General features: G+C 42.4%; 1 protein-coding gene across 2 annotated transcripts; it reads left to right on the forward strand.

Moving 5' to 3' along the window:
• Positions 1–1986: 1986 nt before the first annotated feature.
• Positions 1987–24933, forward strand: LOC139757277 (uncharacterized). 2 transcript variants are annotated; one of them, XM_071677625.1, is made up of 5 exons: positions 1989–3676; positions 8627–8786; positions 9512–9821; positions 19203–19254; positions 24766–24903. In XM_071677625.1, the coding sequence occupies exons 1-4, from the start codon at positions 2563–2565 to the stop codon at positions 19248–19250; spliced, it is 1632 nt and encodes a 543-aa protein (XP_071533726.1). In that variant the 5' UTR covers positions 1989–2562; the 3' UTR covers positions 19251–19254; positions 24766–24903. The 2 variants fall into 2 exon arrangements, with proteins under 2 accessions (XP_071533725.1, XP_071533726.1); XM_071677624.1 differs by lacking the exon at positions 19203–19254 and having other exon boundaries at positions 1987–3676; positions 24766–24933.
• The last annotated feature ends 595 nt before the right edge of the window (positions 24934–25528 follow it).

The following is a 25528-nucleotide window of genomic DNA, read 5'->3' on the forward strand; positions in this document are numbered from 1 at the left end:
AGGTATAGATGATATACCTCTCCCGTCTGCGCTGCAGGGAGTGTACCCTCAGAAATTTCAAACGTTCCCATTAATTTAGGTTCTTTACCACATTAATATGAACACACTTTCTGATTATGCAGTTTCGCCAGCCTTGCAGGATGATGTTAGAACCAAACAATATTCAATTTGTGAATGAATTATCGCTTTGAATGATATCATCACGAGGGTTTCTTCTCTTAGCTTGAAGGTCCTCAAGATCTAGCCTGCCATCCTTTTGCATGAGGTAACGGTTAGGTCTGTAGACGTTATTACTTCGAGGTCTTTCACATTATTCAACTGGTTTATGATGACGCCTGTGTCTGACTGACATTCTTTGTTTTATTGATTTCCTCATTTTTCCCTTAGCGGGGGAGCTCAAACTTATCTCCATTGAAAAGCATGTTGCTCTCGGTTACCTAGTTACAGACTTCGTTTATATATCTCTGAAGCTTTTCCGCATCTTATGCTTATTTGATTTTCATACTTATTCTTATATCCTCTGCAAAGAATGATACGAAACTGGCTTATATCAATTCAGTTCAATTCTTTTACTGACACAGGCTTACGGGAAGACAAAGTTCGAAGCCCAAGACAAAAGGTCTGTACTGAAGTGACTAACAAAATGACCCCCACACCGTGGGTCTGTCATGCAGGAAGACTGTACACTGAAATTTGTTTCAATGTTAGATATAAGAATGAGGAATAGAATCGGTGCAAGTTCATTTCCATGGGGAACTCCATGTTATTCAAAGCGCTAATCCTTTGACGAATTGAATACTGTTGCATCCTAACACCCTACAAGGTATGAAAAACTGTGGAATTAGAAAATGTTCAGAGATGTTTCACATCCCATATTATTGTGGTAAAGGACTGTATCGTAGACGGGAGAGGTATATATCATCATCTGTACTCACCTGGAAGATATGCATGTTAGAGAAGTTTAAGAGTGCGCTGGGCAAGACTTACCAAGTGTAACGGGCCAACCAGGCTTTAGGGGCTATGTAGGGCTGAGGGCTGCAGCTTCCAACGGTTTGGTTTACCAACGACCAAATCCGAGCCTGGGCCCAGCCCGGGCTGTAGGGGTTCAATAAGATATGCATCAGACTGAATGAGCTGGAGGGGGCTGGGACCTAGTGAGACAGAAGTAAGTGGGTGAGGGTTGGAAGCTTGATGGACTGAACAAGCTGGAGGAAGGTGAGGCCTGGTGAGACAGTGTGAGGGACGAGGATAGGATCAGGGCTGGTGTGCATGACCTCGGGCCTGGTTTGTTTGATGGTGAAGTTTTTGGCCGTGGTTTACCTTTGGAGGTTGTAAGGGGATCCATCTTCTTGGCCTCTGGGACGCTACATATGAAGGAGTAGAAGGGGAAAAGTGCCTCTTGGAAACGTATAATGTAAGACTCCTTTAGGAAGTCTGCAAGTCAGGAAGTTAAACTTCTGAGCAGACCCAAAGATAATGGCTTTGTTTTCGACGAGGTCGAAAGCTTCTGGAAAGTCATGCGTGTCTTGGTTCGTTCATGATTACGGTAGATGAAATTCAGGAACCAGAGGAGGCAGTGGAAGATACAGAACGTGTTCATATAGTTAAACTATTGAGGGTTTATGGAAGTTGCAGTGTTTGTATGTGACTAATTAAATACAAATCTTTCATAGAGTAAGCTGAGGATGGTTATTGTATTGGTGAGTGGGTCGTAATTCACTGCGAGATGCGGACTTGTTGACTCGTGCGATGACATATAAATTCTTCCAGTCATTGAGGCATCTTGACTGACGTAGGATGACGTTAGTGATTGAAAGGGGTTTCGCTTGCTCATGGGAGGACTTACACTGGTTCATAGATATGTTTGTGAGTGTAGTGAAATGCATTACCCTCATTGTTGCTGTTTGGAGACTTTTATAATCTTATACTGATTCAAGAATGTTGAGGCTGAGATGCAGGTGTTTCAAAAAGAGGCTGGGAGACAGATGTGTTAAGGTGAGGCTGGAAGGAATGTGTCAAGGTGAGACTGAGAGTCAGGTGTGTCAAGGTAAGGCTGGGAGACACTCAGGTCAGGGTGAGGTTAGGAGGCTGGTGGTGCTAAAGTAGGGTGGTGTTAGTTAGTTAGTTAATTAGTTAGTTAGTTAGTTAGTTAGTTAGTTAGTTAGTGGCAAAGTGATCGTTTTAGTTAGTTAGTTAGTTGGTGGCAAAGTGATCGTTGTAAGTCGAACTGCTTCTAGTGGGCGTGGGCACGACTGGCTTGACACTTGTGGTGGCGAGGTGGGCAAGGCTGGCCTAACACTTGTGGTGGTGTTAGTGGTAGCCTCAGCTCGTGGCACTCTTGGTGTAGGTGCCAAGTTATGAGTGGCCAAGGATGCCAGGCGCTGGTGTCGTCAGTACCCAAGTAACCTGTACGGTGTTAGTGTCTCTCGTCCGGCCTCCAAACTCCTCGTGGCTACTGCTGCTGATGCCTGACCTACGTGGATACTGCTGCTGGTTTTGACCCCCGTGAATTTTGCCTTTGGCATCTGGACTGACACCTATGAAGCGAGGTAGCTGGTCAGCATGGAGACACAAGGCAGGACTAGAGCAGACTTCACCAAACTTGATCACGTCTCCATGATTGCTACTTCCCCAGCTTTACTTCACCAACCTGGCCGCCCTGAGCACGTGTCACCCCCGGATACGTCACTAGGCCAGGATAAGTCACTAGCAGCAGCATGGAAGACGTGTGGTGGTGGAGCAGTAGGAGCGACCTGCCTGGCCACGTCACGGGTGGACGTGCGTCGCATCCGTCCGGTCAGCCTCACTCCCCTGTGGCAAATGAGGTCCGGGGTGACTCACCCTGCTACTCATGGCCCTAGAAACCCCAGGATGATCCCGTGTAATACAACTGACCCTTGGGGAGGCACTGTAGTTAGCCTAGATAATACAGGCATTTCTGAGGGACTTAGCATAGCAAGTGACAAACAGTACAGTGATGCGACCCAGCGAGTTACCATACCCAAGAAATGCGAAGAAACATTAGACGAAGTAGATTTCCTGGGACAACCAAGTTCCTGCCAGAGATTATGTGTTGCGCGGGGGATGATCGACGTGGACCTAGACATGCCAGCACTCATCACTTGTACTGACGAAGAGCTCCTGGTGGTGGGTCTTGACCCAACCATGCCTGCAGCTGTGCCAGCTCCTGACATATGTGCTGAGGAGGATCAGTTTGTTGTAAGGAGAGGTGAAGGACCTTCATTGACGGACGCCATGGGGCAGGACTGGCAGGCTTGCCACCTTACTGAGGGCATTCCCTTCATAGACGAGGATGATGACGACAAGTCGAGTGTGGAGCCTGAACGTGTCCTCCTCAGGACCAAGAGGGAAACAGATCCAGCTGCCAGACTCAAGAGGAAGGGAGAACACATGTCGGAGTATCCAGCAGCCGCCACACTCTCTCCTTCCTCAGGTAGATTACCGGAAACAAAGGAACTCGTGATATACAGAAGGAAGAGAAAAGAGTCTCCTGACAGGGCCAAGAGGCAGGCATGGTTTGAAGAAACAGGAGCTTTGGTGCTACAAGGGTGTCGCTCTGTGGGGGAGGTGGACCGTCCCCCGAGCCTGGACATAGAGGCACTCCACGCCCTCCTCCACCAACTGATGACCACCAAGACTGCTACGGAAGCTGCAGGTAATGTGTCATACAGCTGCTGGCAAGGCTGGCCTGTTCAGTGCTGTTGTGAAAAACATATTGTATTACCCCTCTTGACGTGGCCCTCAGGTCCGACGACAGGAGGTAGCTCTAACCCAGGTAGAAGCTCAAGCACAGGAGGTGGCCCTAAGCCAGGTAGTGGCCCAAGGGCAGGTAGTGGCTCAAGGGCAAGTAGTGGCCCTAAGCCGGGCAGAGGCTAAAAGGCAGGTGATGGCCCTAAATCAGGCAAAGGCCCAAGGGCAGGTGGTGGCCCTAAGCCAGGTAGAGGCCCAAGTGCAGGAGGTGGCCCTAAGCCAGGTAGAGGCCCAAGGGCAGGTGGTGGCCCTAAGCCAGGTAGAGGCCCAAGGGCAGGTAAATGGCTAAAGCCAGGCAGAGGCTCAAGGGCAGGTGTTGGCCCTATATCACTGTTACTCAACAAAGTGTTACCTTACTGACAACACCCCGACTTGGGAGCAGGTCACAGCGAGTGACCTTGCCTGACCTAATGATTCCCAGAGAAATGAGTTAGGTGGCCCATCCTACAGCCACATATGTGATATTACCCCATGACATCCATACTCAGTGTTCAGCAGTGGCAGATCAAACGATGCCACTGTAATTATAGATGACCTGACCCTTTCCATAAAAGGAGCCGCTCTCAGTCCACCAGCATGGATAGAGGTCAGAGCCTGTGACATTCTGCTTCAGTGACCTGACCTTCCTACCTCTTATATATCTGGGTATTACCAAAGGAAGGCACTGAGGCCGTTGACCCATTATAGACAACAAGTATACCACTCCTGTACCTGAAGTCTTGGTGATATGACACCAAAGTCAAGCTGCCCTTTGGGTGCCACCAGCGTTGTGGAGGTCCCAGCAGGATTTCTGACATTTCATCTTCCTGGCAAGTCTCATTATGATGCCTCATCTCTGACACCTACCATCATCAGCATCAAGGCTCCAGTGCCAAAGTCATCACCAGATTCTCAACCTGCCACAACTGACATCTTTTCCAGTGCAATCCTACACCTCCAGTAGCTCATGGCCTCTGGGCTATTTCACCTATATACTGTTATGCACACGGGTAACGCTCCTCTAAAGCTAAGGGATGAAATTTACACAGGGATTTAAACTATCCATTAAAAGAACCAAAGATACCAAAAGAAATGTATTACTTTACAGGGTACAAAAAGTTACATTACCACAACCCAGGTAAGTTTCCAAACCAGGAATCTCTACCTCTATACATGACAGCTAGAGACTGAACGAATGTGGCCTTTTGTCCATTCCTAACGCTACCTCGCAGGGGGAGGGGGGATGCTATATATATATATGTGTGTGTGTGTGTGTGTGTGTAGAAGGACAACCAGAGATCACTCAAACAGACATATCAATGCAATACAGTACAGTAGCTATGGATATACAAGTTATGGGCAAGAGAAAATTACACTACCTATCTTGGTGCTGCCAACTGAAGGAATCAGTCTCTATCAGCATCTCTCAGGGTATTTATGAGAGCAACTTCACAGGGACAGTTCTAATTGGCCGAGAAAAAAAAATGTAAATGAGATACTACCGTCACAGTCGAGATGTGATAGGCAATAGGTACGCCTCTAACAATCACACCAGCCACGGTTGACTGCACACACTCCTATCTCGCAGTCTACGTTGTGGACATGTACATGTTTTATAAAGATATTAACGGTATAGAGTTGAATATAATTCAACACACACATAACACAATTTTGCCACAGTGCCTTAATCAGTAAAGTATTGTTGTTTAATGTGTTTCTGTGCCCCTTTCTCAGTTATGACACTTAAACTACCCAACTAGAACATCTGCTAAAGGCAGAACCACTTTTTTTGATAATTTGTCTGTAGTATATACTTAGTTTCCTGAACATGCTTCATATATATGAATTACACTGCCTTGTATCAACTCATCACCTGTTTACGTACAGGACCTACTGAAGGTGGAAAGATCAGATGGCCACTGTTGCCTTGCCATCATTATGGTTGTGGCCATTGTGTACCTACCATCATTATGGTTATGGCTACTTTGGCCCTGCTATCAGTATGGTTATGGCCTATGTATCCCTGTTTTCTATCATCATCAGTGAACAAAAAAGAATACATCATCTTCAAGAAACCATCTTGCTTCACAGGAACCCACTTTACCTACTCTTGTTCGAGTACAGCCTTAAAGCTGCTAGAGCCCTATATTAGGGGTCCTAGGGCTTACATCATAATGATGATAACAGTATTTTTATTATTTATCATACTTAATCACTGTTTCCCGCTTCAGCAAGGTAGTGCTAGGAAACAGACGAATAATGGCTCATCCACTCATATACATATATGTACATAAACACACATACATATACATATCAACATTTATATACATATACGTACACATACACAGACACATACATATATATGTACATGTATGTATTCATACTTGCTTGCCTTCATCCATTTCTTTCCCTACCCTGTCAAACAGGAAATAGCAATGCTCTCCTCTGCCTCAGCGAGGTAGCACCAGGAGAACAGATATAAAAGGCCACATTCGTTCACACAGTCTCTAGCTGTCATGTGTAATGCACTGAAACCACAGCTCCCTATCCACATCCAGGCCCCACAGACCTTTCCATGGTTTACCCCAGACACTTCACATGCCCTGGTTCAGTCCATTGACAGCATGTCAACCCTTGTATACCACATTGTTCCAATTCACACTATTCCTTGCAAGCCTCTCGCCCTCCTGTACGTTTAGGCCCCAATCGCTCAAAAATTTTTTCACTCCATCCTTCCACCTCCAGTTTGGTCTCCTGCTTCTTGTTCCCTTCACCTCTGACACATATGTCCTCTTTGTCAATCTTTCCTCACCCATTCTCTCCATATGTCCGAACCATTTCAACACACCCTCTTCTGCTCTCTCAACCACACTCTTTATTTCCACCCATATCTCTTACCCTTTTATTACTTACATAATCAAACCACCTCTCGCCACATATTGTCCTCAAGCATTTCATGTCCAACACATCAACCCTCCTCCGTACAACCCTTTCTATAGCCAATGCCTTGCAACCATGTAACATTGTTGGAACTACTATTCCTTCAAGTATACCCATTTTAGCTCTCCAAGATAACATTCTCTCCTTCCTCACATTCTTCATCACTCCCAGAACTTTCACCCCCTCCCCACCCCGTGACTCACTTCTGCTTCCATCCTTTGCACATTACCCCGACCAAAACACCCTATACCTGCCACTCTATCATCAAACACATTCAACATACCTTCAAAATACTCATTTCATCTCATTTTATCACTACCTGATATTACCTCCCCATTTGCCCCCTTCACTGATGTTCCCATTTGTTCTTTTGTCTTACACGTGATATTTACCTCCTTCCAAAACATCTTTTTATTCTTCCTAAAATTTAATGATACTCTCTTAACCAAACTCTCATTTACCCTCTTTTTTTCACCTCTTGCATCTCTCTCTTGACCTCTTGCCACTTTCTTTTATACATCTCCCAGTCATTTGCACTACTTCCCTGCAAGTATCGTCCAAAAGCCTCTATTTTCTCTTTCACAAAGAACCATATTTTTTCATCCCACACTCACTACCCTTTCTAATCTACCCACCTCCAACCTTTCTCATGCCACATGCATCTTTTGCACAAGCCATCACTGCTTCCCCAAATGCAACCCATTCCTCACCCATTCCCCTCATGTCATTTGCTCTCACCTTTTGCCATTCTACACTCAATCTCTCCTGGTACTTCCTCACACAAGTCTCCTTTCCAAGCTCACTTACTCTCACCACTCTCTTCTCTCCAACATTCTCTCTTCTCTTCTGGAAACCTCTACAAATCTTCACCTTCACCTCCACAAGAGAGTGATCAGACATCCCTCTAGCTGCCCCTCTCAGCACATTAACATCCAAAAGTTTCTCTTTAATATGCCTATCAGTTAAGACATAATCCAATAATGCCCTTTGACCATCTCTCCCATTCATTTAGGTATACTTATGTATAGCTCTCTTTTTATACCAGGTATTCCCAATCACCAGTCTTTTTCAGCACACAAATTCACAAGTTCTTCACCATTCCATGTACAACACTGAACACCCCATGTACACCAATTATACCCTCAACTGCCACATTACTCACCTTCACATTTGAATCACCCATCACTATAACTCAGTTTTGTGCATCAAAGCTGCTAACACACTCTCTTGGCTGCTCCCAAAACACTTGCCTCTTGCCTCTCATGATCTTTCTTCTCATGACCAGGTGCATAAGCACCAGTGATCATCTATCTCTCTCCATCTACTTTCAATATCACCCAAACCACTATAGAATTTTTTTTCTTACACTGTTACATACTCCTACAACTCCTGCTTCAGGAGTAGTGCTACTCCTTCCTTAGCTCTTGTCCTCTCACCAACCCCTGACTTTACTCCCAAGACTTTCCCAAACCATTCTTCCCCTTTACCCTTGAGCTTTGTTTCATGTGGAGCCAGAACATCCAGGTTTCTTTCCTCAAATGTACTACCTATCTCTCCTTTCCTCTCATCTTGGTTACAGCCACACACATTCAGGTACCCCAGTCTGAGCCTTCAAGGAGAGTGAGCACTCTCCACTTGATTCCTTCTTCTGTTTCCCTTTTCAGAAATTTAAATACAAGGTGGGGGGGAGGATTTCCATCCCCCCGCTCCTGCCCTCTTTAGTCACCTTCTGTGACATGCAAGGAATAAATGGGAAGTATTCTTTCTCCCCTATCCCCAGGGATAATAGTAGTAATGATAATAAAAATACTGCTGCTACTGCCACTGGTTTGCTTAAAGTGTTTAACATGTGCAGACACCTTAATGATACAGCTTCTCATGCATATTTTTTCTTCAAAATTCCAGCACAGTACAATGGTTTTCATTGCTTTTGCAGACATCATGAGTGTGGAGCGTCGTGGGACCAAGGCCTTGGAGCTGTGGGCTCGGAGAGTCACTGATGGCTATCAGGGTGTCAGTATCTCTAATATGACCACTGACTGGCGCAATGGACTGGCCTTCTGTGCCCTCATACATCGCTTTAGACCAGACCTTATGTAAGTTACATTCACAGTAATTCCTATTAACATTAGTTATATTCATTGGTATTTCTCATTTTATCATTTCAACTTGCTTAGGCTGCAGGATTGATTTGCATGCCTGCCTCACAGTCAGTGGATATGATGAAAATAGTGGGTTTGTATAGATATATGACAGGTATTCCTGGAATCTTCCTGCATTAGGTTACACTAAGAGTGACAAATCACGTTTGGTGATGCTGTATAATTGGGAATATTTTCTCATCGAGGAATTTTTCATTCCATATGGTCCTTCATTTTCCTGCTACTGGACATAGTGCAGCATTAGGCCAAAGGAGCCTCTGGAAAGGTATATGGATGAAAGCATTTTTTAAAGTTTAAGTTCGTATGGTCATGAAGGACACATCATAAGGTAAGTTGGCAAATATTTGTGGTAGCAGTGTGATTGCAGCTATTGTGCTATGAGAAGAGATAGACCATAAATGGGTTACTATTGTAATATATCATTTGTTTAAGGCTAAAGGTATTTCAGATGACGATGTAAGATGTGAAGTGGAGGCAGTTCATGTGTATGATGTCACTCATGCTTAATGAATCAACCTAATGAGCAGAGTGAATAATCAAGGACTGTTATATTACTGTGGAATATTTCGTTCTTTTAGCACTTGGATATGTTTATATATGTAAGTGGAAAATTATCATTCATTCTTCACATATTTTCTAAGAGTTATATGTCTCAACAGCGAATACTCATCCTTGAAGCCTGAGAACATTTTTGAGAATAATTCCCTGGCCTTTCGTGTAGCTGAGCAACAGCTTGGGATCCCTGCACTCTTGGATGCTGAGGACATGGTAGAAAATGATGTACCTGATAGACTCTCAGTGTTAACTTATGTGTCACAGTATTATCAAGCTTTTGCTGCAATGGGTTTCACTCTTCCAAAGCAAGTTGCTAACAAGTCCTCTCCACAGTCGATACCCACCGAAAATGTCAAAACTAAGCTTGCTTCACCATCCCAACCAAAGAACAAGACAGAGAGAAAGACAGATAAGGTATGTAAGCTACAGTTTTATCAGTTGATGAAACTTCATGTAAAAAGCTTCCTTTAGGTTCCAGTTTGCATATGTAATGGCTAAATGGTTTACTGGTTTGTTAGTGTTCAGGGGTAGTACAGTGAATGTCTTGCCTTCATCTTTTGAGTATGATGCCAAATGGTTTTTGTCTTTTTTCCTCATGTGCCAAATGATATGATGTAGTTATCTCAGGTTTTGTGCCAGATGGTAGTTATTTCATCATGTGCTCAATGGAAGGGTATAGTTACCTTTTGTCATATGCCTGATGATATGATATAATTGTCCCTTGTTATGTGCCAGATGATACAGAAAATAATTTATACTTAAAACCTAGTGACCAGGAGCCCATTCCTAACTGGATTCTTTCGTATGTGATGGGAACATAAGAAAATAGGGACTCATTTGCTATGAAAGTGGCTCATATTAACTTTTATGCTACTCAGTTAGCTGATAGAATTTGATGAAAAAGTATCAATGATATGAATTGGGGCTTATTCTAAATACAGAAGAATCCTTGGATAAGGAATGTATTGAGAGATCCTATCCCATGTTAACTGAAATACCATTATTCTGAAAAGTATTTTGTTGTCATGGTATATAGTGCAGCATCAAAAATCTAGACTTCAGAAATCCAGAAAATTTTGTCAAGATGTTGCCAAGACATTTTTACAGTCTTCAGTATTCCTATTACATTTACTTTGTGCATATCCCTAATAAGAGGTAAACTGCAAAAGAAAAGTATGCTACCATACTGGTGAGAAAGCTGAAGTAATACAGGATTGACTCCTTTGAAGTGAGAAGTTCCTTGATGAGACTGTACTTTATATCTCTAAATGATGATACACCCTTGCCAGAGGGAATTTTTATTTGCAGTGTAACTCTTGCAGGCAGAACCTAATGAGACATATTAAAGGAGAGAATGGGAATGATGTGGTATACTGGGGTCGATGTGCCATCATTGGATTGAACCAGGGCATGTGAAACATCAGGGATAAACCATGGAAAGATCTGTGGGGCCTGGATATGGATAAGGAGTTGTGGTTTCTGTGCATTACACATGACAGCTAGAATTTGCACATATATGTGCATGTATGTATTACTGTGCGTATATGAGTGGATGGGTCTTTCTTCATCTGTTTGATGTGCTAATGTGGGAAATGCCAATCATGGTATATAGTGCAGCATAAAAAATCTAGACTTCAGAAATCCAGAAAATTTTGTCAAGATGTTGTCAAGATTTTTATAGTCTTCAATATTCCTATTACATTTACTTTGTGCATATCCCTGATAAGAGGTAAACTGCAAAAGAAAAGTATGCTACCATACTGGTGAGAAAACTGAAGTAATACAGGATTGACTCCTTTTGAAGTAAGAAGTTCCTTGATGAGACTGTGCTTTGTTTCTCTAAATGATGATACACCCTTGCTAGAGGGAATTTTTGTTTGCAGTGTAACTCTTGCTGGCAGAACCTAATGAGACATATTAAAGGAGAGAATGGGAATGATGTGGTATATTGGGGTCGACATGCCATCATTGAATTGAACCAGGGCATGTGAAACATCCGGGATAAACCATGGAAAGATCTGTGGGGCCTGGATGTGGATAAGTAGTGGTTTCTGTGCATTACACGTGACAGCTAGAATTTGCACGTATATGTGCATGTATGTATTACTGTGCATATATGAGTGGATGGGTCTTTCTTCATCTGTTTGATGTGCTAATGTGGGAAATGCCAATCAAATATAATAAAATGATAATGATATATACATATATTTAATGGACTAATAGTGGGGAAGGGATGTCTGTTAATGCTGAGAGCCCATTAAATAGAATGTCCCCAATTTTTTTGCCACATTTAAGTTCACATGCTTTCTTATAGCTCTTCCACATATCTCTCTTACCCTTTCATTACTTACTCAATTAAACCAACTCCCACCACAGTTGTCCTCAAACATTTAATTTCCAACACATCCACTCTCCTCCATACAACCCTATCTATAGCCCATGTCTTGCAACCATATAGTATTGTTGGAACTACCATTCCTTCAAACTTACCCATTTTTGGTCTCCGAGATAATGTTCTCTCCTTCCACACATTCTTCATCACTTCCAGAATCTTCTCCCCTTCCCGCACCCTGTGACTCACTTCCACATCCATGGTTCCATTCGCTGCTAAGTCCACTCCCACATATATATGTGTATTTTTTTTCATACTATTCACCATTTCCCACATTAGCAAGGTATTGTTAAGAACACAGGACTGACCCTTTAAAGGAATATCCTCACTTGGCCCCCTTCTCTGTTCCTTCTTTTGGAAAATTAAAAACAAGAAGGGAGGATTTCCAGCCCCCTGCTCCCTCCCCTTTTAGTCACCTTGTTGACACGCAGGAGAAACGTGGGAAGTGTTCTTTCTTCCCTATCCTCAGGGATGATATATATATATACATTATTTATTTATTTATTTTGCTTTGTCGCTGTCTCCCGCGTTTGCGAGGTAGCGCAAGGAAACAGACGAAAGAAATGGCCCAACCCACCCCCATACACAATGTACACACACACATGCCCACACACGCAAATATACATACCTATACATCTCAATGTACACATATATATACACACAGACACATACATATATACCCATGCACACAATTCACACTGTCTGCCCCTATTCATTCCCATCGCCACCTCGCCACACATGGAATACCATCCCCCTCCCCCCTCATGTGTACGAGGTAGCACTAGGAAAAGACAACAAAGGCCCCATTCGTTCACACTCAGTCTCCAGCTGTCACGCAATAATGCCTGAAACCACAGCTCCCTTTCCACATCCAGGCCCCACACAACTTTCCATGGCCTACCCCAGACGCTTCACATGCCCTGATTCAATCCATTGACAACACGTCAACCCCGGTATACCACATCGATCCAATTCACTCTATTCCTTGCCTGCCTTTCACCCTCCTGCGTGTTCAGGCCCTGATCACACAAGATCTTTTTCACTCCATCTTTCAACCGCCAATTTGGTCTCCCACTTCTCCTCATTCCCTCCACCTCTGACACATATATCCTCTTGGTCAATCTTTCCTCACTCATTCTCTCCATGTGCCCAAACCATTGTAAAACACCCTCTTCTGCTCTCTCAACCACGCTCTTTTTATTTCCACACATCTCTCTTACCCTTTCATTACTTACTCGATCAAACCACCTCACACAACACATTGTCCTCAAACATCTCATTTCCAGCACATCCATCCTCCTGCGCACAACTCTATCCATAGCCCACGCCTCGCAACCATACAACATTGTTGGAACCACTATTCCTTCAAACATACCCATTTTTGCTTTCCGAGATAATGTTCTCGACTTCCACACATTCTTCAAGGCTCCCAGGATTTTCGCCCCCTCCCCCACCCTATGATTCACTTCCGCTTCCATGGTTCCATCTGCTGCCAGATCCACTCCCATATATCTAAAACACTTTACTTCCTCCAGTTTTTCTCCATTCAAACTTACCTCCCAATTGACTTGACCCTCAACCCTACTGTACCTAATAACCTGGATGAGGATGTTTCCTCAGGACTGTTCTTAACGCTACCTCGCTGACGCGGGAAATGGCGAATAGTATGAAGGAAAAAAAAATATTTATATATATATGTATATTATCCCTGGGGATAGGGGATTAAGAATACTTCCCACGTATTCCCTGCATGTCGTAGAAGGCGACTAAAAGGGGAGGGAGCAGGGGGCTGGAAATCCTCCTATCTCGTTTTTTAATTTTCCAAAAGAACGAACAGAGTGTGGCCAGGTAAGGATATTCCAAAAAGGCCCAGTCCTCTGTTCTTAACGCTACTTCGCTAGCGCGGGAAATGGCGAATAGTTTAAAAGAAAAAAGAAAAATATATATGTATATATATATATATATGTGAAAGAAAAGAATATATATATATTTTTTTTTTTTTTGATTTGTCGCTGTCTCCCGCGTTTGCGAGGTAGCGCAAGGAAACAGACGAAAGAAATGGCCCAACCCACCCCCATACACATGTATATACATATGTCCACACACGCAAATATACATACCTACACAGCTTTCCATGGTTTACCCCAGACGCTTCACATGCCTTGATTCAATCCACTGACAGCACGTCAACCCCGGTATACCACATCGCTCCAATTCACTCTATTCCTTGCCCTCCTTTCACCCTCCTGCATGTTCAGGCCCCGATCACACAAAATCTTTTTCACTCCATCTTTCCACCTCCAATTTGGTCTCCCTCTTCTCCTCGTTCCCTCCACCTCCGATACATATATCCTCTTGGTCAATCTTTCCTCACTCATTCTCTCCATGTGCCCAAACCATTTCAAAACACTCTCTTCTGCTCTCTCAACCACGCTCTTTTTATTTCCACACATCTCTCTTACCCTTATGTTACTTACTCGATCAAACCACCTCACACCACACATTGTCCTCAAACATCTCATATCCAGCACATCCATCCTCCTGCGCACAACTCTATCCATAGCCCACGCCTCGCAACCATACAACATTGTTGGAACCACTATTCCTTCAAACATACCCATTTTTGCTTTCCGAGATAATGTTCTCGACTTCCACACATTCTTCAAGGCTCCCAGGATTTTCGCCCCCTCCCCCACCCTATGATCCACTTCCACTTCCATGGTTCCATCCGCTGCCAGATCCACTCCCAGATATCTAAAACACTTTACTTCCTCCAGTTTTTCTCCATTCAAACTTACCTCCCAATTGACTTGACCCTCAACCCTACTGTACCTAATAACCTTGCTCTTATTCACATTTACTCTTAACTTTCTTCTTTCACACACTTTACCAAACTCAGTCACCAGCTTCTGCAGTTTCTCACATGAATCAGCCACCAGCGCTGTATCATCAGCGAACAACAACTGACTCACTTCCCAAGCTCTCTCATCCCCAACAGACTTCATACTTGCCCCTCTTTCCAAAACTCTTGCATTTACCTCCCTAACAACCCCATCCATAAACAAATTAAACAACCATGGAGACATCACACACCCTTGCCGCAAACCTACATTCACTGAGAACCAATCACTTTCCTCTCTTCCTACACGTGCACATGCCTTACATCCTCGATAAAAACTTTTCACTGCTTCTAACAACTTTCCTCCCACACCATACATTCTTAATAACTTCCACAGAGCATCTCTATCAACTCTATCATATGCCTTCTCCAGATCCATAAATGCTACATACAAATCCATTTGCTTTTCTAAGTATTTCTCACATACATTCTTCAAAGCAAACACCTGATCCACACATCCTCTACCACTTCTGAAACCACACTGCTCTTCCCCAATCTGATGCTCTGTACATGCCTTCACCCTCTCAATCAATACCCTCCCATATAATTTACCAGGAATACTCAACAAACTTATACCTCTGTAATTTTGTGTGTGTGTGTGTGCGTGTGTGTGAGAAATGCACCTATCCACATCCAGGCCCCACAGACCTTTCCATGGTTTACCCCAGATGCTTTACATGCCCTGTTTCAGTCCATTGACAACACGTTGACCCTAGTATACCACATCATTCCAATTCACTATATATATATATATATATATGAAAAACCTGTCTTTTTAGATGTGCAAGGTCATAATTTCTGGGAAAGACATGAGAAGGTAGAGAGTTCCAAAGCTTTTAGGTGTAGGGAAGGAAACAGCTATCAGAATAGCCCTCCCATGTGTTACCATTGGCCACACAGTAATCATCTGAAGCACCTGCTTGCCGAGTATTGTCTGTTTTAGTTAGTGGTAGGGGCATATAAGCAGCTTGCTCTTGGAAGCATAAACCAAAGTAATGACTACAGGAGAGGGAAAATGAACCAATATTGTGGCGGAGGGCAAGCATGTCAAGTTTTAAAGTTAGGCTGGGAGAGTGTATAAGTTGGACTGCCTTTGACTTAACTCATTCAAGTAAGGATGCAGAGCTAGAACCAACTCAAATGTTAAAGCAGTACTCCAAACAAGGATGGATCAATCCTTTGTTTAAATGAAGCAACTGTTCTGAAGAAAAGAAGTTTCAACCTCTAAACAGGATTTGCAATTTCTTAGAGGCACACTGTGCTATTTATGTTATGTGGGGTTTCCAAGAAAGAGTGAATGTTATATTAATACCAAGTATGTTCACTGAGTCAGTAGGTGAAATTACATAACCGTCAAAGGAGAGAGGAAACTTAGGAATTTTCAAAAGAGAAATGTGTAAAGACTGGGTCTTGGAAGCATTAACTTAACTAGATTTTGTCTACCCCACTGAGACATCCTATCCAAGTCTGAGTTAACTGAAGAAGTTGTGTCAAGACAAGATAGAGATCAAGTGAAAGAAGGAGCAGAATTGAAGGAAGTAGAGGAATGCAGTGGTGATTCATCAATGTGTGAGTGCATTTGGTTATTTGTGAAAGGCAGGAAGTTGTTGATAAAAAGATGAAAAAATGTAGGGAACAGGATGGCACCTTGAGGGAGACTGCTGTTGATGGCAAAAGGGGAAAAGGCTGACCCATCAGAAACCATGGAGATAGACCAGTCAGAGAGGACGTTAGATATGAGGAAGCAAAGTGGGGGAAGGGAAGCCAAAAGAAGGGAGTTTAGATATGAGACTGATGCCAAATTCTGTCATAAGCTTTGGATATGTAAAGGGCAACCACATAGGGTTCTCAAAATTTTTTTTCAGAGATGAAGACCAGGCATTAGTGAGATTGGAAAGAATATCACCAATGGATGTCACTTTCTGTAATAGGAAAGAATATCACCAATGATCTCACCTTATGTAAGCCATACTGACAATCAGAGAGAGAACTGTGAGATTCAAGATGTCTAAGGATATGGGAGCTGAGGAAGGATTCGAAGACTTTGGAAATTGTGGATGTCAAAGCAACAAGATGATGATTCAAGGGATTAAATTGGCCACCCCTCTTCAGGATGGGTTGTACCAATGCATACTTCTAAGAAGAAGAAAAAGTTCTGGCATTTGTAAAGAAACAACAGACAAGCAAATACAGGTGCAAGATCAGAGGCACACTCTTTCAGCTCACAGAGAAGGATGCCTTTAGAACCATAAGCCTTGCTTTTGTACAAAGAGAAAAGTGCTTTTCAACAGTTTGAAAAAAGATTATTGGGGAGGGGCATTGGATTTGTAAGAGGAGCATCAGGGGGTGAAGGAATGTTAGTCATCCAAGGCAGACTTATAGGAGAAATGGGAAACAAAGAGAGAGGCTTTGTCTACAGAAGAGTCAGTTGTAGTACTGCCAGAATAGAAAAGTGAAGGAAAGGTATAGTGACAGAAGTTGTTAACAATGTTCTCAGCTAAAGACCAGAAAGACCTGTCAGTGGATGAGAGAGAGAGGTTATTGCACTTTCATTGAGTAAAGGAATGCTTGCCTCACAGATAACATACTTGAAATGATTACGGGCAGTGATAAATGCTGAATAGGAATCGGATGAAAGAAAGTTTTTCCAAGTCTGATATGCCTGATCCCTAGCCTGAATGGCCTCAGAACAGGAATGGTCGAACCCTGGGTTGAAAGAGGTCGTCTTGGAGGAATAGGGGATAAATGCTTCCAGTCCCACAACAATTACCTCTGCTATGCGTTTGCTGGAGACAGAAGCATCACCACTTGAGACAGTAATTTACCCAAGGAAAGTCAGCAAAGAATTTTCATGAATTGTTCCAACTAACATATCAACAACACAGTCACCCCCTTTCTTAAAAAATTCAACCTCACTGCTATCCACTGTACCTGACTTGCCACATTTCATTTTATGCAGGGCTTCCCCACCTACCCTTTCTTTACCAAACCATTATCCCTGGGTCTCTCACTTCACATAGCTCCCCAACCCAAACACCCTACATGTTCCACCCTGTCATTAAACATATTCAACAATCCTTCAAAATACTTTCTCCATTTTTCATCTTATCACTACCTCACTATTTACCCCACGTAGCATTGTTCCCATTTGTTCTCTTGTTTTTCGCACACTATTAACCCCCTTTGAGAACATCTTATTCTCCCTAAAGCTTGCTGGTTTTTGCTCACCCCCTTTCTCGTTTGCCCTTTTCTTCAACCTTTGCACCTTCCTTTTGACCTGTCATTTTCACTCCTTTCCTGTAAGTACTGTCCCTATATCTCTTTTCTCCATCATTAGCAACTTTACTTCACCATCTGACCTCTCACCACCCTCTCCCACCAGCCCATCTCCCACCTTCTGCATACCACACACTTCTCTTGCACATGCCAGCATTTATTTCCTTAATGCCCCCATTCCTCGCCCACTCACCTAGCTTCTTTTACTTTCACTTTTGCCATTCTGCACTCAATCTTTCCTGGTATTTACATAAGCCTCTTTTCCAAGCTCACTCTTCTTCACCACCCTCTTCTGACCTATATCTTTTCCTCCTTTACAAAAATCTCTATAAATTTTCACCTTCACCTCCACCCGGTAATGATCAGACATTCCACCACCTGCCCTTTTCCGCACATTCATACCCAAAAGTCTTTAATTTGTATGCCTGTCAATTTGTATAACCCAATAATGCCTGCTTACCAGCATTAGAGGGTTAATTGCATTTGGAATGCATACTTTCATGCACTGTATTGTTTGATTTAGAAAACATTCCCTTTTACTTGCATTATACAAATTGATGAAATATTAACTATATCTATTTGTTTTAGCTAGATGAACAGATGAATGATAATCTGTATAACCATGATGAACTAATGAATTTGTAATCTGTATGATGTAGAGTTTAGTGGCACTGATGTTGCAGTATGATGCAGTTACTTTTGTATAAGACATCCTAATTCAAAGATTGTGATAGTAGACCATTTTAGGGTTCTTCATTCCTCTGTCTCTTAGTTCTTTCAGACTTTTGATATGATCATGAACCTTTAAAACCAAAGAAAGCTGGATAATTTTAAAGGTCTGTTTTCCTCAGTGTTCTAACAAGAACAGTGCATGGCTGTGTTAAAAAGTTTATAAGCTGTTTTTTTCATCATACTTCACCTCTAAAAATGAGCTGCATTAACAGTTGCAATTTGATTGTCCCTTCAGCTTATTGACCTTATAAGGACAGAATGCTTTAGATACCAAGTAACATTTTTGCATGTTTTTAACTTCTGTAATTAGAGACAGCACTGCCTTACATATGGATATTTTTTTTTTCACTTTTGATTGTTTCATTTAGCAAAGTTATAACATTAGATTTTGCACATCCATGTGAAAGGTGTTTTGTTTGATTAGGAGTCATAACCTTGTATTTTGGCATTTGATTTTTGTTTACCAATCTAATTCACCCTACCCTCTTTCTTATAGGACAATTTAGACATCATGGGACTTTACAAGCCTGAAATATTTTGTTGATGAGGTAAAGACCATACAATCCTGTGCATGCTCAGAGGTTAGCTGGGAGGAATGACTGACAAGAAACAGAGGAATGAAGTAATTTGGACAACTTAGGTCAACTTATATGATGGCATTTGTGTGGCCAAAGCTCAGTGTCATGTACAAGATTCAGTGCACACTTTATCACGTGGAATTTAGACAAAAAATTTTTTGATTAGTGAATGTGATGTGATTATTTGATATTTGATGTTGTTTGATGTTGTGAAGGCTGTATCATGGTAATGTTTTAGGGTCACATATACTTGATTTTTTCAAATAGCAGTCTGTATTCTTCTTAGGGTAATGTATGAATTCAATTAGATAATGTAGTATATCCCATTTATAGATATTTTACCATATTCAGTATTATTGATCACATTAATGACATGGATTGCACCACCTTTTTGTGATATTGAGCATATGAAATATATAGACTCCAGTAAATGAAAACTTGCAATAGTACTGGTACTGAGCTAAAGGCATAATTTTGCAGGGTTAAGCATGCCATTCTTTTGCCATATATGTTAATGGTAGCTCTAGCCTAGGTTTTTACCTATTGCACATCAATCACCTGCAGTTGCATGATATATATATATATATATATATATATATATATATATATATATATATATATATATATATATATATATATATATATGTTTTTTTTTTTTTCTTTTTTTTTTCATACTATTCGCCATTTCTCGCGATAGCGAGGTAACGTTAAGAACAGAGGACTGGGCTTTTTTTTGGAATATCCTCACCTGGCCCCCTCTGTTCCTTCTTTTGGAAAATTAAAAAAAAAAAAAAAAGAGAGAGGGGAGGATTTCCAGCCCCCCGCTCCCTCCCCTTTTAGTCGCCTTCTACGACACGCAGGGAATACGTGGGATGTATTCTTAATTCCCTATCCCCAGGAATAATATATATATATATATATATATATATATATATATATATTTTTTTTTTTTTTTTTATACTTTGTCGCTGTCTCCCGCGTTTGCGAGGTAGCACAAGGAAACAGACGAAAGAAATGGCCCAACCCCCCCCCCCCCATACACAAGTATATACATACGTCCACACACGCAAATATACATACCTACACAGCTTTCCATGGTTTACCCCAGACGCTTCACATGCCCTGCTTCAATCCACTGACAGCACGTCAACCCCGGTATACCACATCGCTCCAATTCACTCTATTCCTTGCCCTCCTTTCACCCTCCTGCATGTTCAGGCCCCGATCACACAAAATCTTTTTCACTCCATCTTTCCACCTCCAATTTGGTCTCCCTCTTCTCCTTGTTCCCTCCACCTCCGACACATATATCCTCTTGGTCAATCTTTCCTCACTCATCCTCTCCATGTGCCCAAACCACTTCAAAACACCCTCTTCTGCTCTCTCAACCACGCTCTTTTTATTTCCACACATCTCTCTTACCCTTACGTTACTCACTCGATCAAACCACCTCACACCACACATTGTCCTCAAACATCTCATTTCCAGCACATCCATCCTCCTGCGCACAACTCTATCCATAGCCCACGCCTCGCAACCATACAACATTGTTGGAACCTCTATTCCTTCAAACATACCCATTTTTGCTTTCCGAGATAATGTTCTCGATTTCCACACATTCTTCAAGGCCCCCAGGATTTTCGCCCCCTCCCCCACCCTATGATCCACTTCCGCTTCCATGGTTCCATCCGCTGCCAGATCCACTCCCAGATATCTAAAACACTTCACTTCCTCCAGTTTTTCTCCATTCAAACTCACCTCCCAATTGACTTGACCCTCAACCCTACTGTACCTAATAACCTTGCTCTTATTCACATTTACTCTTAACTTTCTTCTTCCACACACTTTACCAAACTCAGTCACCAGCTTCTGCAGTTTCTCACATGAATCAGCCACCAGCGCTGTATCATCAGCGAACAACAACTGACTCACTTCCCAAGCTCTCTCATCCCCAACAGACTTCATACTTGCCCCTATTTCCAAAACTCTTGTATTTACCTCCCTAACAACCCCATCCATAAACAATATATATATATATATATATATATATATATATATATATCCCTGGGGATAGGGGAGAAAGAATACTTCCCACGTATTCCCTGCGTGTCGTGGAAGGCGACTAAGAGGGAAGGGAGCGGGAGGCTGGAAATCCTCCCCTCTCCTTTTTTTTTTCCAAAAGAAGAAACAGAAAAGGGGGCCGGGTGAGGATGTTCCCTCAAAGGCCCAGTCCTCATCCTCTGTTCTTAACGCTACCTCGCTAATGCGGGAAATGGCGATTAGTATAAAAAAAAAAATATTTATATGTATATATATATATATATATATATTTTTTTTTTTTTTTGCTTTGTCGCTGTCTCCCGCATTTGCGAGGTAGCGCAAGGAAACAGAAAAAGGAAATGGCCCAACCCACCCCCATACACATGTATATACACACACGTCCACACACGCAAATATACATACCTATACATCTCATTGTACACATATATATACACACACAGACACATACATATATACCCATGCACACAATTCACACTGTCTGCCTTTATTCACTCCCATCGCCACCTCGCCACACATGGAATACCATCCCCCTTCCCCCTCATGTGTGCGAGGTAGCGCTAGGAAAAGATAACAAAAGCCCCATTCGTTCACACTCAGTCTCCAGCTGTCATGCAATAATGCCCAAACCACGGCTCCCTTTCCACATCCAGGCCCCACACAACTTTCCATGGTTTACCCCAGACGCTTCACATGCCCTGATTCAATCCACCGACAGCACGCCAACCCCGACACACCACATCGATCCAACCCACCCCACTCCCCGCCTGCCCCCCACCTCATTCTCTCCATGTGACCAAACCATGCCCTGATATATATATATATATATATATATATATATATATATATATATATATATATATATATATATATATATATATATAAAAGTGTGTGAAAGAAGAAAGTTAAAAGTAAATGTGAATAAGAGCAAGGTTATTAGTTACAGTAGCGTTGTGGGTCAAGTCAATTGGGAGGTGAGTTTGAATGGAGAAAAACTGGAGGAAGTGAAGTGTTTTAGATATCTGGGAGTGGATCTGGCAGCGGATGGAAACATGGAAGCGGAAGTGGATCATAGGGTGGGGGAGGGGGCGAAAATTCTGGGAGCCTTGAAGAATGTGTAGAAATCAAGAACATTATCTCGGAAAGCAAAAATGGGTATGTTTGAAGGAATAGTGGTTCCAACAATGTTGTATGGTTGCGAGGCGTGGACTATGGATAGAGTTGTGCGCAGGAGGATGGATGTGCTGGAAATGAGATGTTTGAGGACAATGTGTGGTGTGAGGTGGTTTGATCGAGTAAGTAACGTAAGGGTAAGAGAGATGTGTGGAAATAAAAAGAGCGTGGTTGAGAGAGCAGAAGAGGGTGTTTTGAAATGGTTTGGTCACATGGAGAGAATGAGTGAGGAAAGATTGACCAAGAGGATATATGTGTCGGAGGTGGAGGGAACGAGGAGAAGAGGGAGACCAAATTGGAGGTGGAAAGATGGAGTGAAAAAGATTTTGTGTGATCGGGGCCTGAACATGCAGGAGGGTGAAAGGAGGGCAAGGAATAGAGTGAATTGGAGCGATGTTGTATACCGGGGTTGACGTGCTGTCAGTGGATTGAATCAAGGCATGTGAAGCGTCTGGGGTAAACCATGGAAAGTTGTGTAGGTATGTATATTTGCGTGTGTGGACGTATGTATATACATGTGTATGGGGTGGGTTGGGCCATTTCTTTCGTCTGTTTCCTTGCGCTGCCTCGCAAACGCGGGAGACAGCGACAAAGCAAAAAAAAAAAAATATATATATATATATATATATATATATATATATATATATATATATATATATATATATATATATATATATATATATATAAACCACATCATTACAGCCTTCATCACTGTCCTTATATGTTGATCACTCTGGATAAGACATCCTTTCCTCCCCTTTAATGTGATAATGGATGCTCTTTCCTCATAATTTGACCTTGTTGTTACGTTGATACATGGATGTCAGGAATGGCTCCCATCTATTGGACTTCTCTAGGGTAGCAACAAGCTCATTGAGCCTTGCTTGCAGCAAATTGGTATACTCTATTAGTATTCCACTTCATTTATAGTGTGTTCTGTTTATAAAAGATGCATATTTAAGCAGATTTCCAAAAACTAATACTAATTTTTGCTAACATTTTGTGATATTTGTCAGTATATTACAGTTTATTGTGCTCTTTTTCATATAATGGGTGTAAACTTGCACCCCTTTAAGATGCAGACATCAGAATATTTTCTTTCAAAATACATTGCCATTATTAGTTCTTTTTTTTTTTCTTTCGCTGCTGTCTCCCGCGTTTGCGAGGTAGCGCAAGGAAACAGACGAAAGAAATGGACCAACCCACCCCCATACACATGTATATACATATGTCCACACACGCAAATATACATACCTACACAGCTTTCCATGGTTTACCCCAGACGCTTCACATGCCCTGATTCAATCCACTGACAGCACGTCAACCCCAGTATACCACATCGCTCCAATTCACTCTATTCCTTGCCCTCCTTTCACCCTCCTGCATGTTCAGGCCCCGATCACTCAAAATCTTTTTCACTACATCTTTCCACCTCCAATTTGGTCTCCCACTTCTCCTCGTTCCCTCCACCTCTGACACATATATCCTCTTGGTCAGTCTTTCCTCACTCATTCTCTCCATGTGCCCCAACCATTTCAAAACACCCTCTTCTGCTTTCTCAACCACGCTCTTTTTATTTCCACACATCTCTCTTACCCTTACATTACTTACTCGATCAAACCACCTCACACCACACATTGTCCTCAAACATCTCATTTCCAGCACATCCACCCTCCTGCGCACAACTCTATCCATAGCCCACGCCTCGCAACCATACAACATTGTTGGAACCACTATTCCTTCAAACATACCCATTTTTGCTTTCCGAGATAATGTTCTCGACTTCCACACGTTCTTCAAGGCTCCCAGGATTTTCGCCCCCTCCCCCACCCTATGATTCACTTCCGCTTCCATGGTTCCATCCGCTGCCAGATCCACTCCCAGATATCTAAAACATTTTACTTCCTCCAGTTTTTCTCCATTCAAACTTACCTCCCAATTGACTTGACCCTCAACCCTACTGTACCTAATAACCTTGCTCTTATTCACATTTACTCTTAACTTTCTTCTTTCACACACTTTACCAAACTCAGTCACCAGCTTCTGCAGTTTCTCACATGAATCAGCCACCAGCACTGTATCATCAGCGAACAACAACTGACTCGCTTCCCAAGCTCTCTTATCCACAACAGACTTCATACTTGCCCCTCTCTCCATATATATATATATATATATATATATATATATATATATATATATATATATATCTTTTTCTTCTTTCATAATATTCGCCATTTCCCGCCTCAACAGGGTAGCATTAAGAACGGAGGACTGGGCCTCGGAGAAAACATCCTCACCTGGCCCCTTCTCTGTTCCTTCCTTTGGAAAATTAAAAAAAAAAGAAATGAGAGGGGAAGATTTCCAGCCCTCCGCTCCCTTCCCTTTTAGTCGCCTTCTACAACATGCAGGGAATACATGGCAAGTATTCTTTCTCCCCTATCCCCAAGTATAATATATATTCATATTTATTTATTTTTCATTTTGCTTTGTCACTGTCTCCTGCGTTTGCGAGGTAGCGCAAGGAAACAGACGAAAGAAATGGCCCAACCCACCCGCATACCCATGTATATACATACACGTCCACCCACGCAAATATACATACCTATACATCTCAATGTACACATATATATATATATACACACACAAACATATACATATATACACATGTACATAATTCATACTTTCTTTCAAACTATTCGCCATTTCCCGCGTTAGTGAGGTAGCGTTTAGAACAGAGGACTGGGCCTTTGAAGGAATATCCTCACCTGGCCCCCTTCTCTGTTCCTTCTTTTGGAAAATTAAAAAAAAAAAAAAAGAGAGACGGGAGGATTTCCAGCCCCCCGCTCCCTCCCCTTTTAGTCGCCTTCTACGACACACAGGGAATACGTGGGAAGTATTCTTTCTCCCCATCCCCAGGGATAGTAATTCATACTGTCTGCCTTTATTTATTCCCATCCCCACCCTGCCACACATGGAATAACATCCCCCTCCCCCCTCATGTGTGCGAGGTAGC

The sequence above is a fragment of the Panulirus ornatus genome, chromosome 25 (genome assembly GCF_036320965.1).
Source record: "Panulirus ornatus isolate Po-2019 chromosome 25, ASM3632096v1, whole genome shotgun sequence".
In the NCBI taxonomy this organism is placed as follows: domain Eukaryota; kingdom Metazoa; phylum Arthropoda; class Malacostraca; order Decapoda; family Palinuridae; genus Panulirus; species Panulirus ornatus.

Coding starts and splice junctions, on each gene's coding strand:
- LOC139757277 (XM_071677624.1), top strand. CDS start 2,563: ATGGAGACACAAGGCAGGACTAGAGCAGACTTCACCAAACTTGATCAC. Junction 8,787..9,511: donor CGCTTTAGACCAGACCTTAT/GTAAGTTACATT, acceptor ATGTCTCAACAG/CGAATACTCATCCTTGAAGC. Junction 9,822..24,765: donor CAGAGAGAAAGACAGATAAG/GTATGTAAGCTA, acceptor CCGCCTCAACAG/GGTAGCATTAAGAACGGAGG.